At 40.0% G+C, this 17,272-nt stretch overlaps 3 protein-coding genes across 4 annotated transcripts in view; 1 reads left to right on the top strand and 2 right to left on the bottom strand.

The window, feature by feature from the left end:
- The first annotated feature begins 68 nt into the window (after positions 1–68).
- Positions 69–7,484, top strand: taf8 (TAF8 RNA polymerase II, TATA box binding protein (TBP)-associated factor). Of its 2 annotated transcripts, XM_008287805.1 has the most exons (8): positions 69–528; positions 2,598–2,757; positions 2,900–2,998; positions 3,085–3,147; positions 3,316–3,440; positions 3,545–3,692; positions 3,837–3,979; positions 6,987–7,484. In XM_008287805.1, exons 1-8 carry the CDS (start codon positions 481–483, stop codon positions 7,125–7,127), a joined length of 927 nt encoding a protein of 308 aa, XP_008286027.1. In that variant the 5' UTR covers positions 69–480; the 3' UTR covers positions 7,128–7,484. The 2 variants fall into 2 exon arrangements, with proteins under 2 accessions (XP_008286027.1, XP_008286019.1); XM_008287797.1 differs by lacking the exon at positions 69–528 and having other exon boundaries at positions 1,595–2,757.
- A 90-nt stretch (positions 7,485–7,574) lies between these two features.
- Positions 7,575–10,650, bottom strand: LOC103362017 (protein pitchfork). The gene is made up of 5 exons (XM_008288265.1): positions 10,528–10,650; positions 10,257–10,355; positions 8,836–8,969; positions 8,647–8,764; positions 7,575–7,659 (listed from the first exon to the last, which is right to left on the bottom strand). Exons 1-5 carry the CDS (start codon positions 10,648–10,650, stop codon positions 7,594–7,596), a joined length of 540 nt encoding a protein of 179 aa, XP_008286487.1. The 3' UTR covers positions 7,575–7,593.
- A 623-nt stretch (positions 10,651–11,273) lies between these two features.
- atp6ap1b (ATPase H+ transporting accessory protein 1b) overlaps positions 11,274–17,272 on the bottom strand; it is a 7,290-nt gene continuing 1,291 nt past the window's right edge. Inside the window, exons 2-10 of the mRNA XM_008287829.1 lie at positions 16,856–16,976; positions 16,443–16,517; positions 16,148–16,341; positions 16,024–16,061; positions 15,825–15,910; positions 15,476–15,702; positions 15,345–15,380; positions 12,483–12,714; positions 11,274–12,351 (exon numbers count right to left, since the gene is read on the bottom strand). Coding sequence (XP_008286051.1) covers positions 12,139–12,351; positions 12,483–12,714; positions 15,345–15,380; positions 15,476–15,702; positions 15,825–15,910; positions 16,024–16,061; positions 16,148–16,341; positions 16,443–16,517; positions 16,856–16,976 — 1,222 coding nt within the window. The 3' untranslated portion in view covers positions 11,274–12,138. The remainder of the gene's footprint in view (positions 12,352–12,482; positions 12,715–15,344; positions 15,381–15,475; positions 15,703–15,824; positions 15,911–16,023; positions 16,062–16,147; positions 16,342–16,442; positions 16,518–16,855; positions 16,977–17,272) is intronic.

Below are 17,272 nucleotides of genomic sequence, written 5' to 3' on the forward strand. Positions count from 1 at the left end.
TAGAAAAAAGTAGAAAACAAAAAAGCTCACGAATTATGCACTGAAGCTACTTAATCATTTAAGTCAAAAATGACTTAAATGATTATTTGATCAGTTTTCTCTTCTATGGGACAAATGTATGTTTTACCAGCAACATCAACATCACCAGTTTTCCCCCAAATAAGTTAATAATCAGAGAAAAAGTATCCACACTGTACATTAATAATATAAAGATACTTCTCGTTGCACTTTGTATATTTGCTCCAAATTCTCCAACATCACTGTTGAGAGAATGAATGAAAGCGGAGCAGGTGTAGTTTCGTAGCTGCACACTAGGGGGCAGTACTTGATATAATGGCGGTATTTTCGTTTAATTCCGGCAATGACGTCATACACTCGCACAGTGTTTACTAGCGGCGGCTAAACGAGTCGTCGGACAAATACAGTTGTTTTCACATTAAGTTAAATCACCACAACGAGGAGAGCTGAGATCAAGGGCGGATGGCGGATCCCGCGGTGGCCTCGGGAGGTCCACTGAACACAGGCGGGGTAAGAGGCGGCTTTTTGTGGGCAGTGTTAGCAGCAGGATGTAGCCCTGCTAGCCGTGCTAAGCTAGCAGTCAGAGCACACTGTAGGAGGCACTCGTCTGTGTTCAACAGGATTAATAACTCCAAATGCCGACTAAATAGTCCAGTAACAACCTACTACAGTTCCTTATAAGCTATAAGGCAACTAACTTGAGCTACGTTCACGTTTACCCCAAATAATCTATAACTACAAATGAATCCGTGTTTTTTTTCGTGTAACGTTACAGTGGCAAGAAAACGTGTGCATTCATGTACACGGTTTCCTTCAAATATGGCCACATAATAACCTCAGCTACAACAATGGACACACGTAACCAACTTTAAAGGTCCCATATAGTGAAAACACACATACATTTTTATTGTTCAGTGTTGTAGTTGTAGTTTAAACCAGAAGGTGTTCACTAAAAATGTGAAAATATGAATCCAGTTACTTCTGGCATTCCTGAAGCTTTCACACAACAAGATTGCCTCCCAGCTTTAAAAGCCAGTTGTACCAGAATGCTTCATACCACCACAAACTAATCGCCATTTAGCTAAAACTTTGTGTAATCCTGCCTGACTCCTCACAACTGCTGCTTCCAGGTGAATCATTCAGAATGAGCCTCTGCCTCGCAGTCCATTAGGTTTATTTACTTGCTTGAGCTGCTTCTGTTGCAAACTCTAAAATGTCTCAGCCATGTGTAAAGCTCACCAAATGTTCTCTTATTTGCTGCAAGAGTGAACACACGAGTATTTATGCACTCCTAACATCTAAGGAACTGAAAATTAGTTAAAAGTCAGTTGATTTGGAATATTTCATTGCTCCATTTGAAATGGAGGAACAAAAAGACAATAATTTCTAATAACTTGTTTAACTGTACACTAAATTGTATAATTCATCCCACATCCACCCAACTGGTCGAGGCAGATGGTCGTCCCTCCCTGAGCCTGGTTCTGTCGGAGGTTTGTTTTCCCCCGCGGGGGTTTTCGGTTCCTTCCCACTGTTGCGGACTGCTGAAGCTTATAGGGAATCCAAATGTTTTGGATTGTTGGGTGTTTCTGCCTTTGTTAAGCGCTATGAGATGACTTGTTGTTGTAAATATGTGCTATACAAATACAGTTGAATTGAATGGAATTTTTGATCGTAATGTCACCGCAACAATTGGAAAATCCTACACATTCGTGCATTGTGAGGCTTATGTGGCCAACCTTACTTTTTCTTTTGATCGCATGCCACAGGTGAGAGCACTGGAAATTTTAAAGATGAGAGACATTCAGAGAAACTTTAAGAAAACTATGTTGGTGGAAACTTTAAGACCTATTGAAACCAATAAAGAAGGACTGGATGGGTTACTGTACCTAAACTCAGCTGGTGTATACATGTGTGTGCTTCTCTCCTGCTGTCTGTGCAGAGATACACTGCACTTTAATACAGCAACATTTTATCACAATAAAATGTTTCAAGACCAGTGTTATTTCTGAGTGCCTGGCAGGAGGACTGATGTGACAATGTGGCACATAACATCAAATTGAGAAGAGTCTCCTTTATTTGCTCTTTTGTTATATTTCTAATTCAATTCAATTTTCCTTTTATATGTAGTGTCAGTTCACAATACATGCTGTCTTATCGCACTTCACATAGCAATGTGAAGATCTTACGAATTTTAGAGAAAGAATAGAGAACCCAACAATCCAAAGTTGCCTTTGGATTGCCTATGAGCAAGCAGCAGTGGGAAGGAACCAAAAAAAAAAACAAGACCTCTGATATTACACCACCCGCACAGGTGCCCATATGCTCCTTAACTTTTGGTCAAGTCTATCACCTATAACATGGTGGGGTGGTTAATGTTTTGATATTATTTGTTTATTTGACTGTTGCAAGGGCCTTTAGTTCTCTTTCCTGCTGCGATGAACCCGTTTTCTCATGCAGATCATTTCCTAGTTAAGGTCCGAGCACCCAATGAGGGTGCGAAGACCTTATTGGAACTGCTCAGTTTGGTTTTTCTGATATATCTTCTCACCCACCTTATCTTTCATTCCATGTTTTGTCAGCGTGGGAGTGGTTCTAAAGCAGCTTCCAGCCCAGCAGAGAACTACCACCTGGCCCGACGTCGCACCCTGCAGGTTGTTGTCAGTGCCCTGCTGACAGAGTGTGGCTTTGAGAGTGCAGAGAAGGCAGCAGTGGAAACGCTCACTGAGATGATGCAGAGCTGTAAGTATGAATCCTCAACAGTCGCGCCCCCCCCCTCCCCTCCACTGAGCAATGTTTCCATGCTCTCTCTTTTTGTTACATGTAAATTCAGAAACAGACCCTTTTGTCTGAAATGCTTTTTTGCTTCTGTTTTTTTTTTTAGATATCACTGAAATTGGTCGATGTGCCAAAGCATATTGTGAACACACAGCCAGGAGCATTCCAACTCTGCCGGATACAGTCGTGACGCTCATTGAAATGGGTAAGACCTCGAGGACGCCAACGTATAAATCATGTGTTGCTAATAGAACATAAAACTGATCAGATTTCATCTGTTTGTTACTTAAGGTTTCAATGTTGACACCCTGCCTGTATATGCCAAAAGATCACAAAGGATGGTCATCACTGCCCGTAAGTAGGCACTCAGCTCTCTACGATTAGTATTGTAAGTTAGGGATAATAAAAATACATTTTTAAACTGATTTAAATATGATAATAAAAGAAGTAATGTAATCATTAACTGCAATTTTTTCTTTACTGGTCTAAATTTGACAAATATTTGGATTTTATGAATTTCAGCTCCAGTGACGAATGCACCTGCGCCTCCCAAAGCGTTGTCAGCTGGACAGAAACGCACACATCCGCCTCACATCCCCAGCCACTTCCCAGAGTTTCCCGACCCTCACACCTACATCAAAACACCTGTGAGTCAGAACCCCTTTAAGAAAACTGAAATAAGTTTTACTAGTTCCTTTAGGAAATACTGTATTGAAGAGTAAATCACTGAGACGTATTTTCCATTATGCAGACGTTCAGAGAGCCTGTGTCGGAGTACCAAGTGGTGAGAGAAAAGGCAGCAACTCAGAGGAGGGATGTGGAGCGCGCCCTCACACGCTTCATGGCCAAGACCGGAGAAACTCAAAGCCTCTTCAAAGACGACATCACTGCCTTTCCTTGTAAGTGATCCTGACCAAACTGACCAGTTACTTACTGACTAATGTGTGTGAGATCACACATTCTAACCTGATTGTCTGTTCAATGTTAGTGAAAGAAGCACCTTGTATTTGCATGAATTCTAATCCTTGTGACTGTGTCTTTAGTGATCGCAGCCCGGCCAAGTACTATCCCATATCTTAGCGCCCTCCTACCGTCAGAGCTGGAACTGCAGACACTGGAGGAGACAGACTCGTCTGAGCAGGACGACCAGACCGACAGCGAGAACACAGCAGGAAACATCATCACAGTAAGTCTTCACAGCTGGACCCTGGTGTCTGTCGTTGCACTATTCATGTCATCAGGGTCTCTGAGTTCACAGGACTGGGGACCATAAATAAAACTGGTAAATCTGCAGCATGTGTAGCAAACACTGACCTTATTTATCAATATGGTTGCTTTGCATGTTAGATTAGGTTTGGAAGATTTCCAATGATTTTTTTTCAATGATCTGCTCAGGAATATAATGGGGATAGGTTTCTTTATAATTTTTGTTTTCAAGACAAATATAGATAATTAGTAATCAAGGAGGCCGATTACCAATATTTCATATCGATATGCATTAAAATGTGTTATGTATGAAGAGCATGTGATTGCAGAGAACCCTCTTATTAATAATGAATACTATAGCTGAATATGTACAAGAGAAATAGGAGTGATGATGTTTGAGATTCACATCACACTACAAAGCTCTCCTCTGTTTATTGCAACATCGATAAGTTTGTTTATTACAACTTCACCTTCAAAACACAGCTCCACTTATTCATCAGAACTTCTCCGTTCTGTAAGTGTGCTGCTCTGTCCCCATCTACAGACGCATAGTAGCTTTCAGTGGTGATTGGCTATTTTTTCTGAAGTGTAGTCAATCACATGCTGCTGCAGACCACAGAGGAGTGATAAGAGAGACAGCTGCATCAGAGCCAAAGCTGCAATAATCAGCCAGGACGATAAATGGTCAATACTTTGAATGGATCCAGTCTTCCAAGGATTTCTTGGGAAATCTCACTCTGACGTGATTTTAATTTTGTACGCAGCACTGTAGATAATTAGTCAGAAAGTGTTTTTCCTTCGCAATTCTTTCACAGAAATTGGATGATGTAAGATTTCTGAAAATGACACCACCTTTGAGCATGCTGGTAATCATAAGACTCATTTCCTAGAAATGCTCTTACTGTTAATAGTGTGATAGAGAAAGGAGATCTTTCACAAACTAGCATACACCACTGTAATTGAAAGGTTGAGCCACATTATTACCACATTGACCGCATTTCACGGTCATTTAGTATTTAGCTACCACAGCTGCATTGGGTTATTGGCTTTGGAGAAGGCATCTTTGTCTCTGGGCATGTGACAGTCTTCAGCGCACGGATGCTCAGATTCACAAGCTAAAAGTTCTGGGCTTCTGTTTGTAGTTTTCCCAGGAACCAAGGGCAGATTTCTTCAAACAATTAAAGGCACACACCTCTACTACAGATGTCCATATTAGAACTTTTGTTCTAGTCCAATGTGAGATGATTTCTTGAAGGACTACATAAGGATGAAGGAATCTATTCATGCATGTCCTGGGCTTGATTTGATGCCACGTACTAAGGTGGCTCACAAGTAAGAACTGCCATGTTGTAGTGCAAAAGTTATTTATATGATCTGAGGGATTTGTTTGTTGTTGATGAGATGCTGTTAAATTTAATAGTTTGGGAGTTGTGTTCCTTACCATTAGTTCGATGACAAAATCGATACAACTCTTATATCTGCTCTTAAAGTGGGAAGCTAGAGCCAGGAGATGGTTAGTTCAGCTTAGCTTAGAGACTAGAAACGGGGGGGAGGTCAGACAAAAGTTAGAAAATAGGGCCACCATCATCTCTGAACCAAAGTAATTTACAGTGTGTCTCATTTGTGTAATCCATACAAAAATATTCACGTGAAAGTTGGGCTTTTAGAGGAAGTTATGTGCTGTCACTATTTCTGTTTTATACTAGTTATTCAATGGTTTAAATACATGTATGTTAATTACCTTTAGAGAGGCTGTAAAGCAGATTTTTCAACTATGGACAGAGTCAGGCTCACTGCAGCCACATGCTGAACTAATCACTTACTCAGCTACCCGACTTGTGCAAATAAATGAAAGTGTCAGTCATTTCACCAAGCTAGAGAGCAACTGACCTTTAAGTTCTTGAAAATGTTTCACCTCTCATCCATGACTTCCTCTGCTCTAACTGACTGGTGGGGAGTTTTAGGTATATATGTATGTAGGGCCACCAGTGGGTTGTTACTTATCTGAAATCCAAGTGAATGAAGATGTGAATGGTGGGGACACTGCTTGGGGAGGAATATTAGGAATGAATTGTAGCTGATACCACCTATCAGGTGGAGCTTTTTGACAAAACTGGAGAAATTCTGTAATTTGCAATGTGTGACTGAGTTAATGATGCTGATTATAGGTCTGAGTGTGGCTCCTTTGTGTATCTTTGAAAGTTTGTATATATACATGGTGTGGCTTCTCCACAGTAAAGCCGATAGTATGATAGATAATCAGTGACTTTCTCCATTTTCAGCCCTTAAAAAGAAGTGTGGCTTCTTCAGGCTTTATGCTGGAGAAGCCACACCATGCATACATCCAAAATTCCACAAATTTTGTACACAAGGTCCAGAAGCTGAAACGGGCCTCTGATTAAACTATGGTATCATTTGATGTCACCTAATTTTTTGCATGTATACCTACTTTTGAGACAGTGGGGACAGTCACTAAAAAAAAAAAATCTGAAAAACAGCTCTTAAATAATGGAATCAACTTTACCGTTAATCGGCTATGCATCCTGCTTGACCTCTGCCTGACTACCAACCAATTTAAGCTCAAAGCACAGCTATGCCATGGGCTCTCCAGTGTCACGGGTGTAACTGGTGTGTCTGAAAAACTTAGAGACTTTCTCCTAACACAGCATCCTGGTGGAAAAAAAACCCCATCCAAACACAAGCTGAGCAATGTTATATATGCAGCAAGGCGTGCACAGACGTAAGTATTAGTAATAGAGTTTCCAGATATTTTGAGTTTGGGTTGAGTATTGACCCACAGGTAGCACTTAAAATGACTATGGCTGGATGATTGATAATCTACGCCACACATCTTATAAAGAAAGCAAACAACCATATTTCCCCAAATGTGGTACTATTTCTTCAAATGATGATGTATGGATATGATAGTCAGTTATATGACATAATGACTGCTGACTTCCATTTTTGTTTTTGTTTCCGTCATTCAGGATGATCCAGGAGCTGACAAAGAGAACTCCATGCTTCCTCCCAGCGGCGTTGTTCCATCCGCCAAGGCCAACGAGGACAACGTGATTGACAACCCGTACCTCCGGCCAGTCAAGAAACCCAAAGTGAGGAGGAAGAAATGAATCAGGGCTGTCCTGTACCAACAGACTCCTATTTGCCCAAGTGGTTGGTGCTTTCAGCAGTCCAGTTGACGATTCCCTCCACAGAGAGGAGCAGTTCTGTGTTGAAACTGGCTTTGTGAGCCGGGACCAGCGGCTGCCGTTTCTCAGTTGGAGGACAAGTATTGCTGTTGACTTTGACATACAGACTGACTTCTGTTGAAGATAAACTTTGTTTTGCTAACCGTCACCTTTTCAGCAAGCACTCAGCTTGTTTAATATTTGTCTGACGTCATTTTGTAAGCAACATTGCTGTGTAACCTTACATGAATCCAGTCATGTTGTGAATAAAGAAAAATAAGTTTCTTTTTTAAACTCTGACACAACCAGTTTTTCTTGACAACAGTTTTTGTCAAATTAAGTAGTTTTTAGCCTTGTTTTGTTGAAGACAAAAGTTGTCAAAAGATGGGATTTTATTCAAACTTTAGAGTTAATAGTACAGACTTAGGTACGCCACTCTGTTCCTCTGCTTAAGGAACTCCTTTTCACCAGTTAGCTGAGGACAAAAAACAAAATGACAAAAGAGCATTAGGTTATGTGTCATGTAACTTGAAAAAATACACATTTATCCCCCTAAACAGGATTCCTATGAGATACTGATGTATTTTTAGCAACTGTTGTGTATAAATCTGTAGAGGATTCAGGAAGCAGACCTCTTATGACAAGCCCTTTAACACATACAGTAAATGGTCTACGGCATTTACTCATCAGATATCAGATATTCATTATAGAGTTAGCAAAACTCTAGTTTTAAGTTATCTGTAATTACATTTTCACGAGTAAGACTTTACTGAACTTTCGACAACTGATGTTGGAACTTTTTTAATGTTAAAAAGGCTTGCCACACACCTCTACAACTCCAATACATGCTTTTATATTTGCACATCAAGCACCTTGTAAGAATAGTTCATTTTGGGAAAAGCACTTTTTTACTTTGTTGTTGAATGTTAACTTGTAAACAATTATTTCAGGCACTTGTAAGTTGTGAATTCTGGCCCTCAAAGTCCAGTTTAAGTAACAATTGCAAGTTTGAAGGTTTCTCAGACCTGAACTCTATGAGGATGTTTCATTCTGAGACAAGACTTCGCAATTCACATGCTTTAGTGACAGGAAAGAACAACCACATCTTACATTATGTTTTATTGTTGGAGGTCAGCCAAGCAATAGTTCAGGATGCAACCTCCAACCAAGTTTACCAGTTTTAAACTTAACTGTTTATTATGAATTGAAAAAACAAAGTGTTTAAGTTCAAGCTTCATGCTGATTGACAGATGTGGTTACCTTTGCCAACATTAAGTTGCCCTTGATGGAATCATGGAAACAGTCAAGAGTTTTAACTGTGGCTTTTTAGCATTAACCAAACAAACCTAGTGAAACTGTGCAAAACATCCTCATGTCTTTTCTTGTGTCTCAAAGGTTGTAGCTTAAAAATGGATGTTCCAAAACATTGAGGTCCTGAAATTCATAGATTTGCTTCACTCACATTCCTCTTCAGGGACTTCTTCTCTAGCTGAGGCAGTCTGGGCCAGTCTGGGCTCCCAAAGCACATTGGCCAGCTCACTTTCCTGTTCGTCACCACATCATGAGCGTACGCTCCAGGCCTGCGTCACAAAATAAAATGTGTCAGCTCAGTCCAGCACTGTCACATCTCAGCTGTGCGTCTCTGTCTCACCCTGGACTGTCTCCGGCTGTACTTGACATGCTGCTGAACCTCTGTGTGGTTGAGCTAAAAGGTGTTTTGCCAGGAGGGACGACTCTGGACCTGGTTTGATCCCGCTGATACTGCTGTGGTGAAGGAGTCGCTGTCTGGTGATCAACATTAAAAAAGACATCTTTAAGTTAAGCGGGACATGTTAAACAGGTATTCCAGCAAATAGGGTTGTTGCTCCATAAGGTTGTTTGACTCAAAAGAAATGGCTTTAAAATGAGTGGTCAGAATCAAACAAAGATAATACTGACAAATCTCGATATCTATGTTTACGATCAACCTCCGAAAATAGAGAAGGCATCATGATTGGGGCGATGAGCCTGGTATCAGAATGTAGTCAAAAGCAAACCCTTTCATTTGCTATAACTTGTTTTGACCAACCATCTATCCCACGTGTTGAGATTTTGTACTTTTGACTCCACTGCATTTATCTGATAGCATTAGTGACTTTTAAGATGGAGACTTTACACAATGGATATTACAGTATGTTTTTAAAGCACAACATGTTTTTGTGGTTTCCAGCTTTTGCAGCATCTACAAACAGCAGTCTGTAGGCAGGCTCACACTTCACATGTCTATGAGTTGTTAGCAGCTCCACCAAATAGGAATTTCCCCCTCTAATCTCCTCACATGGTTTCATTACAACAAATGTTCAAATGATCTAATATTTTAATATAAAGTAGTTTAAACCTGCAGCAGCTCCAACAGTAGCATGCTGCTGAGAGACTGATGCTTCACTATTAAATCATGTAAGATAAAATATCAATCAGAAGAATACAACCAGGTTTGCTGCTAATACTTATGTACTTTTACTTCAGTAGGTTTTTACATGCATGGCTTTTGCTTGTAATGCGTATTGCTACATTACTATTATGGTACTTTTACTATAGGAAAGAATCTGAATAGGGCCATTCCATGAAAAGTCGGTGTTCACTTGACACCCTCAGGACCAGCTGTTCTATTTTATTTTATGTTTTTTTTTTTTGTACGATAACTTCAGCTACAAAGCACATCATTTTGATACACCCCCTATGTCCTCTAAGGGCCCGTAACTCAGACAAGATTCCTTGCATTAAGGCAAAGATTTTTGCACGGCTTAAATGTACTTAAGATATTTCACATTAAAATAATAATAATAATAATAATAAGTCTGATTCTGAGGTTGACAGGCAGGAACTTTTTCAGATTTGGTTGATTTTATTAGGAATTCTAATTGAAACTTGCTCCAACTGCAGCAATCTAGTCTAATGTAATTATAGCAGATACTGTAATATATATAGTTACATAACATATAGTCTAACTTTAGTGTTGCTGTCAACACTATTTACTAGGCCTTTTCTTGTAAATAGTCAGAATTTTTTTTTTCTTCCTCTGTCAACACGTACCTTGTTACAAGGTGGAAAGCGCGCTGCAGTTCTCGCACAGAGAGAATATCCTTTCTTACTCACGGGTCTCTTCTCTAAGTCATAAACTATGGTGCCAAACTGTGAAGAAAACGATGACATGTCGGCCGTATAATGGACAAACAAATCACCAAAAACCTTATGGTCTGAAAACACACTGGTTTAGGTATTTTAAAAGCATTGTAAACAACTATTGTGCCTAGAAACATGTGTAACTCTTCAGTCCATCTTGAATTGGTCTTGAGACACAGACCTCATGGTTGTCATAGTGACCAGGGCCGACATGCGGTGCTCCTTGTTGTGACATTTGGTTTCCAGGCGGAGAACGAAGGAGAACTCGTTTGTTCTCCTGAGACCTGCCAGCAGCTGCGGACATCTTTGAAAACAAACTTCCCTGCAAGTAGATAACAGAAGCTGGACGAAAAAAAGAGGCGAGCACACGGTTAGCTTGGTCTCCAACTGGCCCTACAGTCTGTCACGTGACAGGAGATAGTTGTTACCTGGCAACCAAAGGAGAAAAAGCAACAAAACATGTGTTCTGACGTCGGCAATTCATTAAATGTAAAATATTATAATCATTTAAATTTAAAGACTTTAGGGGGGAAAAGGAGAAGTTTTCAAGTCAATCTGTGAAACTAGCAATCATCCCCAATTAACCTCAGCATGTTTTTGGACTGTGTGGGAGGAAGCCGAAGAAACCGGAGAGAACCAACGCTGCACGGGGAGAACATGCAAACTCCACGCAGGTCCACCGGCGACCTTCTTGCTGCGAGGCAACGGTGCGAACCACCGATCCACCCTGCAGCCCCAAGATTCAATTCATTCCGTTTAATTTCATTAACTGATAATTCCAAAAGGTCTTAGCTATAATATTACATTAGATACATAAAGTATTATTTTATATATTTTTTGTAGTTTTAATACCTAATATTTCACAGGTAAAAATCCCACCATAAATACCACTGAAGGTTTGAGCTTTATAAAAGAAACACACTTGACTTGACAATTAATAGATATCTTTATTTGCAATTAAAGACAGTTTACTGTACACATCATGGCACTTGCACATCAATAAGTTTGACAAAAGCAGGACCGAGGCACTGTCATTAAATTAATCAACCTGAAGCAAACTTTAAGGGCAGGCTAGGAAGAAAAAGTCTTTCTTATATAAATATATTACTTGTCAAAAAACAACCCATTGGATTGCATTTGGTGTACATGTGTGTACATTCCATGTGACAACAAAGCTAACTTAAATGGAAGTATAAGCATACTTCTGTAAGGCAATTTGAAAACGGCAACACTTTAGAACCCATCACAAATGATTTCTTTTTCTTTTTTTTTAATATATATATATACAGGCACTTCTTTTATTATTATTATTACTATTACAGTTAAATTGGGGGGGGGAAAGTAAGAACTGAGGTCTGAGGTCTACAGCATTTAGTGATTACATTCATGTTGGCAAAGAAGGCATTCTCTGGTAAGAGTGCAAATTCTTATATTATTGGCCGGTAGTGGTGCATGAACATCTTTAAGCACATGCACCCAAAATCGATCGATTAAAAAAATAAAATAAAATAAAAAGTTGTATCCTATATTGGCACTTGTAAATATGGCGAGATGAAGTGGAATGTGCCTTACAAGACAACCTTATCCAAAAAGAGATTTGAAAAGATTTCAGAGAAGCAACCACAGCAGAGCATCTCAGGGGAAAGGTTGGTGTTCCCGGCGAATACGTTGAAAGAAAAAGGCCAGAACATATAACAGCAACGTGAAAAAGAGGGAAAGGCTGTCATAGGTCCACAACCTACTAGGAAGCACTGGAAGACTCAGGAGTGTGTGTGTGTGTGTGTGAAGTGCTTCACTCCGATTGAGGCACTGAAATTGATGGACCTTTGGGGTCATCGAATCGATCCATGGTGTTTAGCTGCATGATCATGTGCAGGCCGTACACGAAAATTAGCAGCATGAGCAGTGAGGTCAGCAGCCCCATCCAAATCCCTGCGGTGAAGAATCCTGCACAGTCACTGGCATAGGAGAAATTTGCTCCATTGGTCAAACCAAAGCCCTGAATCTGTATCGTGAAAAATAGGAAACGTACAAAATTCTCAATGAGTCAGTTATTTCAAACTCTTCATAAATATAGCAACTGATGTATTGCTACAGGAGTGGCGGATACAAAAAAATGCAACACTACAGTCATACCTGGAAGTTGACAAAATTGAGCCTCCACTGAGGCTGGTCAGTGGTGTTTGGGAGAAGAAGGGCATCTTGGAAGCTGGTGACGGACTGGCAGTGGAAGGAATACTCTGCGGGGGCATATATTCCACGCCTCCCAATGAAAGATGCAGTTGAACCATTCACCTGCAGCTGTACAGAGTCCAGGCTGAACCAGTTCCGTGCAGACACAGGATAGAAGCGCTGAGTCATGGCAAATCTGGAGATTCAGGAAAAAAAGGGTGCTCAGTATCTTAATGAACATATCTGAATCAAAGACCAGTGTTTATTGCTAGAGCTGTGACGAAGGGTGACTGCTATTATTAAACCGGGGCTTAATAGCACAATTACACACCTGTGCCAAGGATTTTAAAATACCTGACTCTGGCGACTTCTAGTGGTAGTATCAAGAAAGACAGATGTCACATGACAATATTTCAAGATTTACACACTTGGACAAAATTGTTGGTATCCCTCAGTTAATAAAAGAAAAACCCACAATGGTCAGAGAAATAACTTGAATCTGACAAAAGTAATAATAAATAAAATTCAATGAAAATTAAGCAATAAAAATCAGACGTTGCTTTTGAACCGAGGTTTAACAGAATTATTTTAAAAACAAACTCATGAAACAGGCCTGGACAAAAATGATGGTAACCTTAACTTAATATTTTGTTGCACACCCTTTTGAGGCAATCACTGCAATCAAACCATTTCTGTAACTGTCAGTGAGACTTGTACACCTCTCAGCAGGTATTCTGGCCCACTCCTCATGAGCATACTGCTCCAGTTGTCTCAGGGTTGAAGGGTGCCTTCTCCAGACAGCATGTTTCAGCTCCTTCCACAGATGTTCAATAGGATTTAGATCAGGGCTCATAAAGGCCACTTCAGAATAGTCCAATGTTTTCCTCTGAGCCATTCTTGGGTGTTTGTAGCTGTGTGTTTTGGGTCATTATCCTGTTACAAGACCCATGACCTGCGACTGAGACCAAGCTTTCTGACACTGGGCAGCACATTTCTCTCTAGAATACCTTGATAGTCTTGACATTTCATTGTGCCCTGCACAGATTCAAGACACCCTGTGCCAGATGCAGCAAAGCAGCCCCAGAACATAACAGAGCCTCCTCCATGTTTCACAGTAGGGACAGTGTTCTGTTCTTGATATGCTTCATTTTTGTGTCTGTGAACATAGAGTTGATGTGCCTTTCCAAAAAGTTCCAGTTTTGTCTCGTCTGTCCAAAGGACATTCTCCCAGAAGCTTTGTGGCTTGTCAACATGCAGTTTGGCAAATTCCAGTCTGGCTTTTTTATGATTTGTTTTCAACAACGGTGTCCTCCTTGGTCATCTCCCATGTAGTCCACTTTGGCTCGAACGACGGATGGTACGATCTGACAATAATGGTGTGGAGTTCACCTTTAATGTCTTTAGAGGTTGTTCTGGGCTCTTTTGTTACCATTCGTATTATCCATCTCTTTGATTTGTCATCAATTTTCCTCCTGCTGCCACGTCCAGGGAGGTTGGCTACAGTCCCATGGATCTTAAATTTCTGAATAATATGTGCAACTGTCGTCACAGGAACATCAAGCTGCTTGGAGATGGTCTTATAGCCTTTACCTTTAACATGCTTATCTATAATTATCTTTCTAATCTCCTGAGAAAACTCTCTCCTTCACTTCCTCTGGTCCATGTTCAGTGTGGTACACACCATGTCACCAAACAGCACACTGACTACGTGTAACCCTATAAATAGGCCAACTGACAGACTACAAGTTTGTAGACACCTGTGATGCTAATTAGAGGACACACCTTGATTGAACATGTCCCTATGGTCACATTATTTTCAGTCTTTTCTTGGGGTACCATCATTTTTGTCCAGGCCTGTTTCATGAGTTTATTTTTTAAAATATTTCTGTTGAAACACAGTTCAAAAGCAATGTCTGATTTTCATTGCATTTTTATTCATTATTACTTTTGTCAGATTCAAGTTATTTCTGTGACCGTTGTGGGTTTTTCCTTTCATTGACCGAGGGGTACCAACAACTTGTCCATGTGTGTAATTAAAAAAAAAAAAAGCAGGCAAAAAATGTTTAAGAATGTTGCTTGCTGTTCTGCAGCAGCTGAGATTTGTTTTGCCTTTTCAAAGATTGGGGAAAATGTTTATAACAGAGAAACTGTTTAAATTTGAGGCCAAGTTGTCAGAATAGAATCGTTTGACATTTACGGGCATATGCAATTTTGTTTCCTTACCAAAAGGTAGACGGGAACATCAGTACTGCACTTAAATATTTCACTAAAATATGAAGCTACAGATGGGTGACAAATTAAGAGAAAATCCAACGTAAAGTCTTTTAGTAAGGTGCCACCACATGCTGCCAGAAAACCTTAATCAAGCTAGAATTAAGGTTTTTGACTGGCCTTCCCAAAGTCCTAAACCTCATCAAGCACCTGTAGACTGCGATAAATAAATAATTCTGTGTCAGAAAGCCAACAAATATTGTTTAACAGCACCAATTCTGTCACGACGAGTGGTCAAAGATACAACCAGAAGCTTGTGGGCGGCTATTTTTTAACCTGCAGATTTTGTCATATTTTTAGAAGCCCTTTAATAAATCTGTTAAAGAACCAGAATGCATGCTTGTGTTTTGTGACAAAGATGCATGTATTTCAGTGATTCCCTACAGGAAATTAAGACTAAAATGATACACATGGTGTTTACATGTGGTTGTTAACTTATGTTCAAAATAGTGTCTCAGACACACACACACATACACTGTATATACACATATAAACTGTTGCTGCATGTTTTTTTTTAAAGAAGGTAAATTTTTTTTTTTTTTTTTTTTGCCTTACCTTAGTGTATAACCTGCTGCATAACTGAGCACGAGCCTACAGGGAGTTAAAATAAAGTTGTTTAGTAAACACTAAGAAAAAAACTTCTTAAAAATTGGATATTTTTATCAAGTAATAAAACACCATCTTACAGTGAGTTACTGCCATTACATGTGGATCCTGTCAAGGAAGGTGTTTGTGAAGCCAGGTCGATCCATTCTGAAGTGCTTGAGAGGCTGACGTTGAGATTCTGAGCCCACAGCATTATGCAGGGACCTTCTGATTGATTAAACATGATGGGCGGGTTCACTACAGGTGCAGCTGCTTGCAGCAAGGACCGGCCCACTGGCTGGTTAAGCACAGATGCTTCTGAAATCACCTACAAAGTAGTCAAAATACTTTATGTCAAATAATATCCAATCAAACATCCAGAGTATATTTAAACTTTAACTGCATACAGTTATTCTATGGCAAATTACACAATGAATTATAATGTTTTACTCGTGAGGGCTGGAGTCCTGTATATATCGCAGTGTATGGGACATCTTTGGCTTTCATGATACTCAGAACTTTTCCAATAATCTCATCTGTTGACAGCAAAATACATTTGAGTTACAAACTACACACATCAAAAATTAATTTACTACTGCACAGCTGATTACAAATAACTTTAGATTTCACTTCAAAAGTTAAAACATACCATTGTTTTGTAAGACTTCCTTGCACAACTTGTACAAACTGTAACACAATGAGAAAAAAGGACATTAAAATAAGCACGCAACATCTCATTTTAAAAATAGAAAATAGATCACAGAAAGTCTCACCCGGTACAATACGGCAAATTGATCAGCAGTAGATTACTGACAGATGTGTTGATGCTCAGTTGTGACAAGGTGTCTGCATCTACAAGGAGAGGGGAAACACCAAGCTTCTCCTGCAGCAGAGTTGGGATGGCAGAGGAGTCTGACCACTCCAGTGCTGGAAGTGTCACTGATGAGGAAGAAGAATGCAGTGCAGCCTGAAAGGAATAGAGTGGAAAGAATTATCATTTTTATTTGTCTTGCAAAATGGTCTTAATTTTAGACTAATATATAGCTTTAAAAAAAAAATAAAACCTACCTCAAGGTTTTTAAAGGCATTATCCTGCTTGTTTCCAAAAACTCCACCAAAGACTGTGAAGTCATCTTTGCTTAACTGAAGACAAACAAACACAAAAATTGCAGTACAACTAAAACATTAATCAACCTCATGGATCAGTTACAGCAACGACCACTGACCACAGAGAAAAGACCTTGACAATGTGTTGCCAAGAAACTGTGAAATGGGAAGTCATGCCAAAGCTCATTGTCACACCAGAATGAGAAGACTGTTTCAGTGTCACATGGGTCTGCTGAGCAACTACACATGATTCATTACTACCCCATTTTATGCGACTTGCATACGCAAGGAGGACTAGCTTTCAAAGAACCCTGAAGTGACAGAAGTATATGTACTACAGAGCAAGAATCAGCTTTTGCATGTCAGGTGCTGACCTTGTCTTGCAGGAACAGCAGCACAGTGTGGGAGGCAGAGCCAAAGGCCGAGGTGAGGTAGGCACTCAGCTGGTCATTGGATGTGATGTGACCGGCTGTGACTGAGGCCAGTGGTGGTAAACTACATATACAGAAAAGACAAATTGTGACATTTAGTATCATACATTTAACACACAGCACTGCAGCTATCACAACATGTAGTACGATCAGCACATGAGTTTTTAAGGGTGCTGCACATGACTTTTTTTTTTTGCTCTTTAAAAGGTTGCTCACCACTCACTCAGAATACGTATCAAAAGAAAATAAAGTGTGCATGTTTTGTGTGGGGCTGCAAGGTGGCGCAGTTGGTAGCACTGTTGCCTCGCAGCAAGAAGGTTGCCGGTTCGCGTCCCGGTGGGGGCACCGGAATCTTTCTGC

The sequence above is a fragment of the Stegastes partitus genome, unplaced genomic scaffold (assembly GCF_000690725.1).
Source record: "Stegastes partitus isolate 25-593 unplaced genomic scaffold, Stegastes_partitus-1.0.2 Scaffold12, whole genome shotgun sequence".
In the NCBI taxonomy this organism is placed as follows: Eukaryota; Metazoa; Chordata; class Actinopteri; family Pomacentridae; genus Stegastes; species Stegastes partitus.

Bases quoted from the DNA above. Each gene is read 5' to 3' on its own strand.
- LOC103362017 (XM_008288265.1), bottom strand. From the start codon at position 10,650: ATGTCCGCAGCTGCTGGCAGGTCTCAGGAGAACAAACGAGTTCTCCTT. The intron at 10,356-10,527 runs GTCTGTGTCTCA...TTTTCTTCACAG, and splicing joins GTCACTATGACAACCATGAG to TTTGGCACCATAGTTTATGA. The intron at 8,970-10,256 runs GTACGTGTTGAC...GTTGATCACCAG, and splicing joins GCTTTCCACCTTGTAACAAG to ACAGCGACTCCTTCACCACA.
- taf8 (XM_008287797.1), top strand. From the start codon at position 2,454: ATGAACCCGTTTTCTCATGCAGATCATTTCCTAGTTAAGGTCCGAGCA. The intron at 3,148-3,315 runs GTAAGTAGGCAC...TATGAATTTCAG, and splicing joins AAGGATGGTCATCACTGCCC to CTCCAGTGACGAATGCACCT. The intron at 3,980-6,986 runs GTAAGTCTTCAC...TCCGTCATTCAG, and splicing joins CAGCAGGAAACATCATCACA to GATGATCCAGGAGCTGACAA.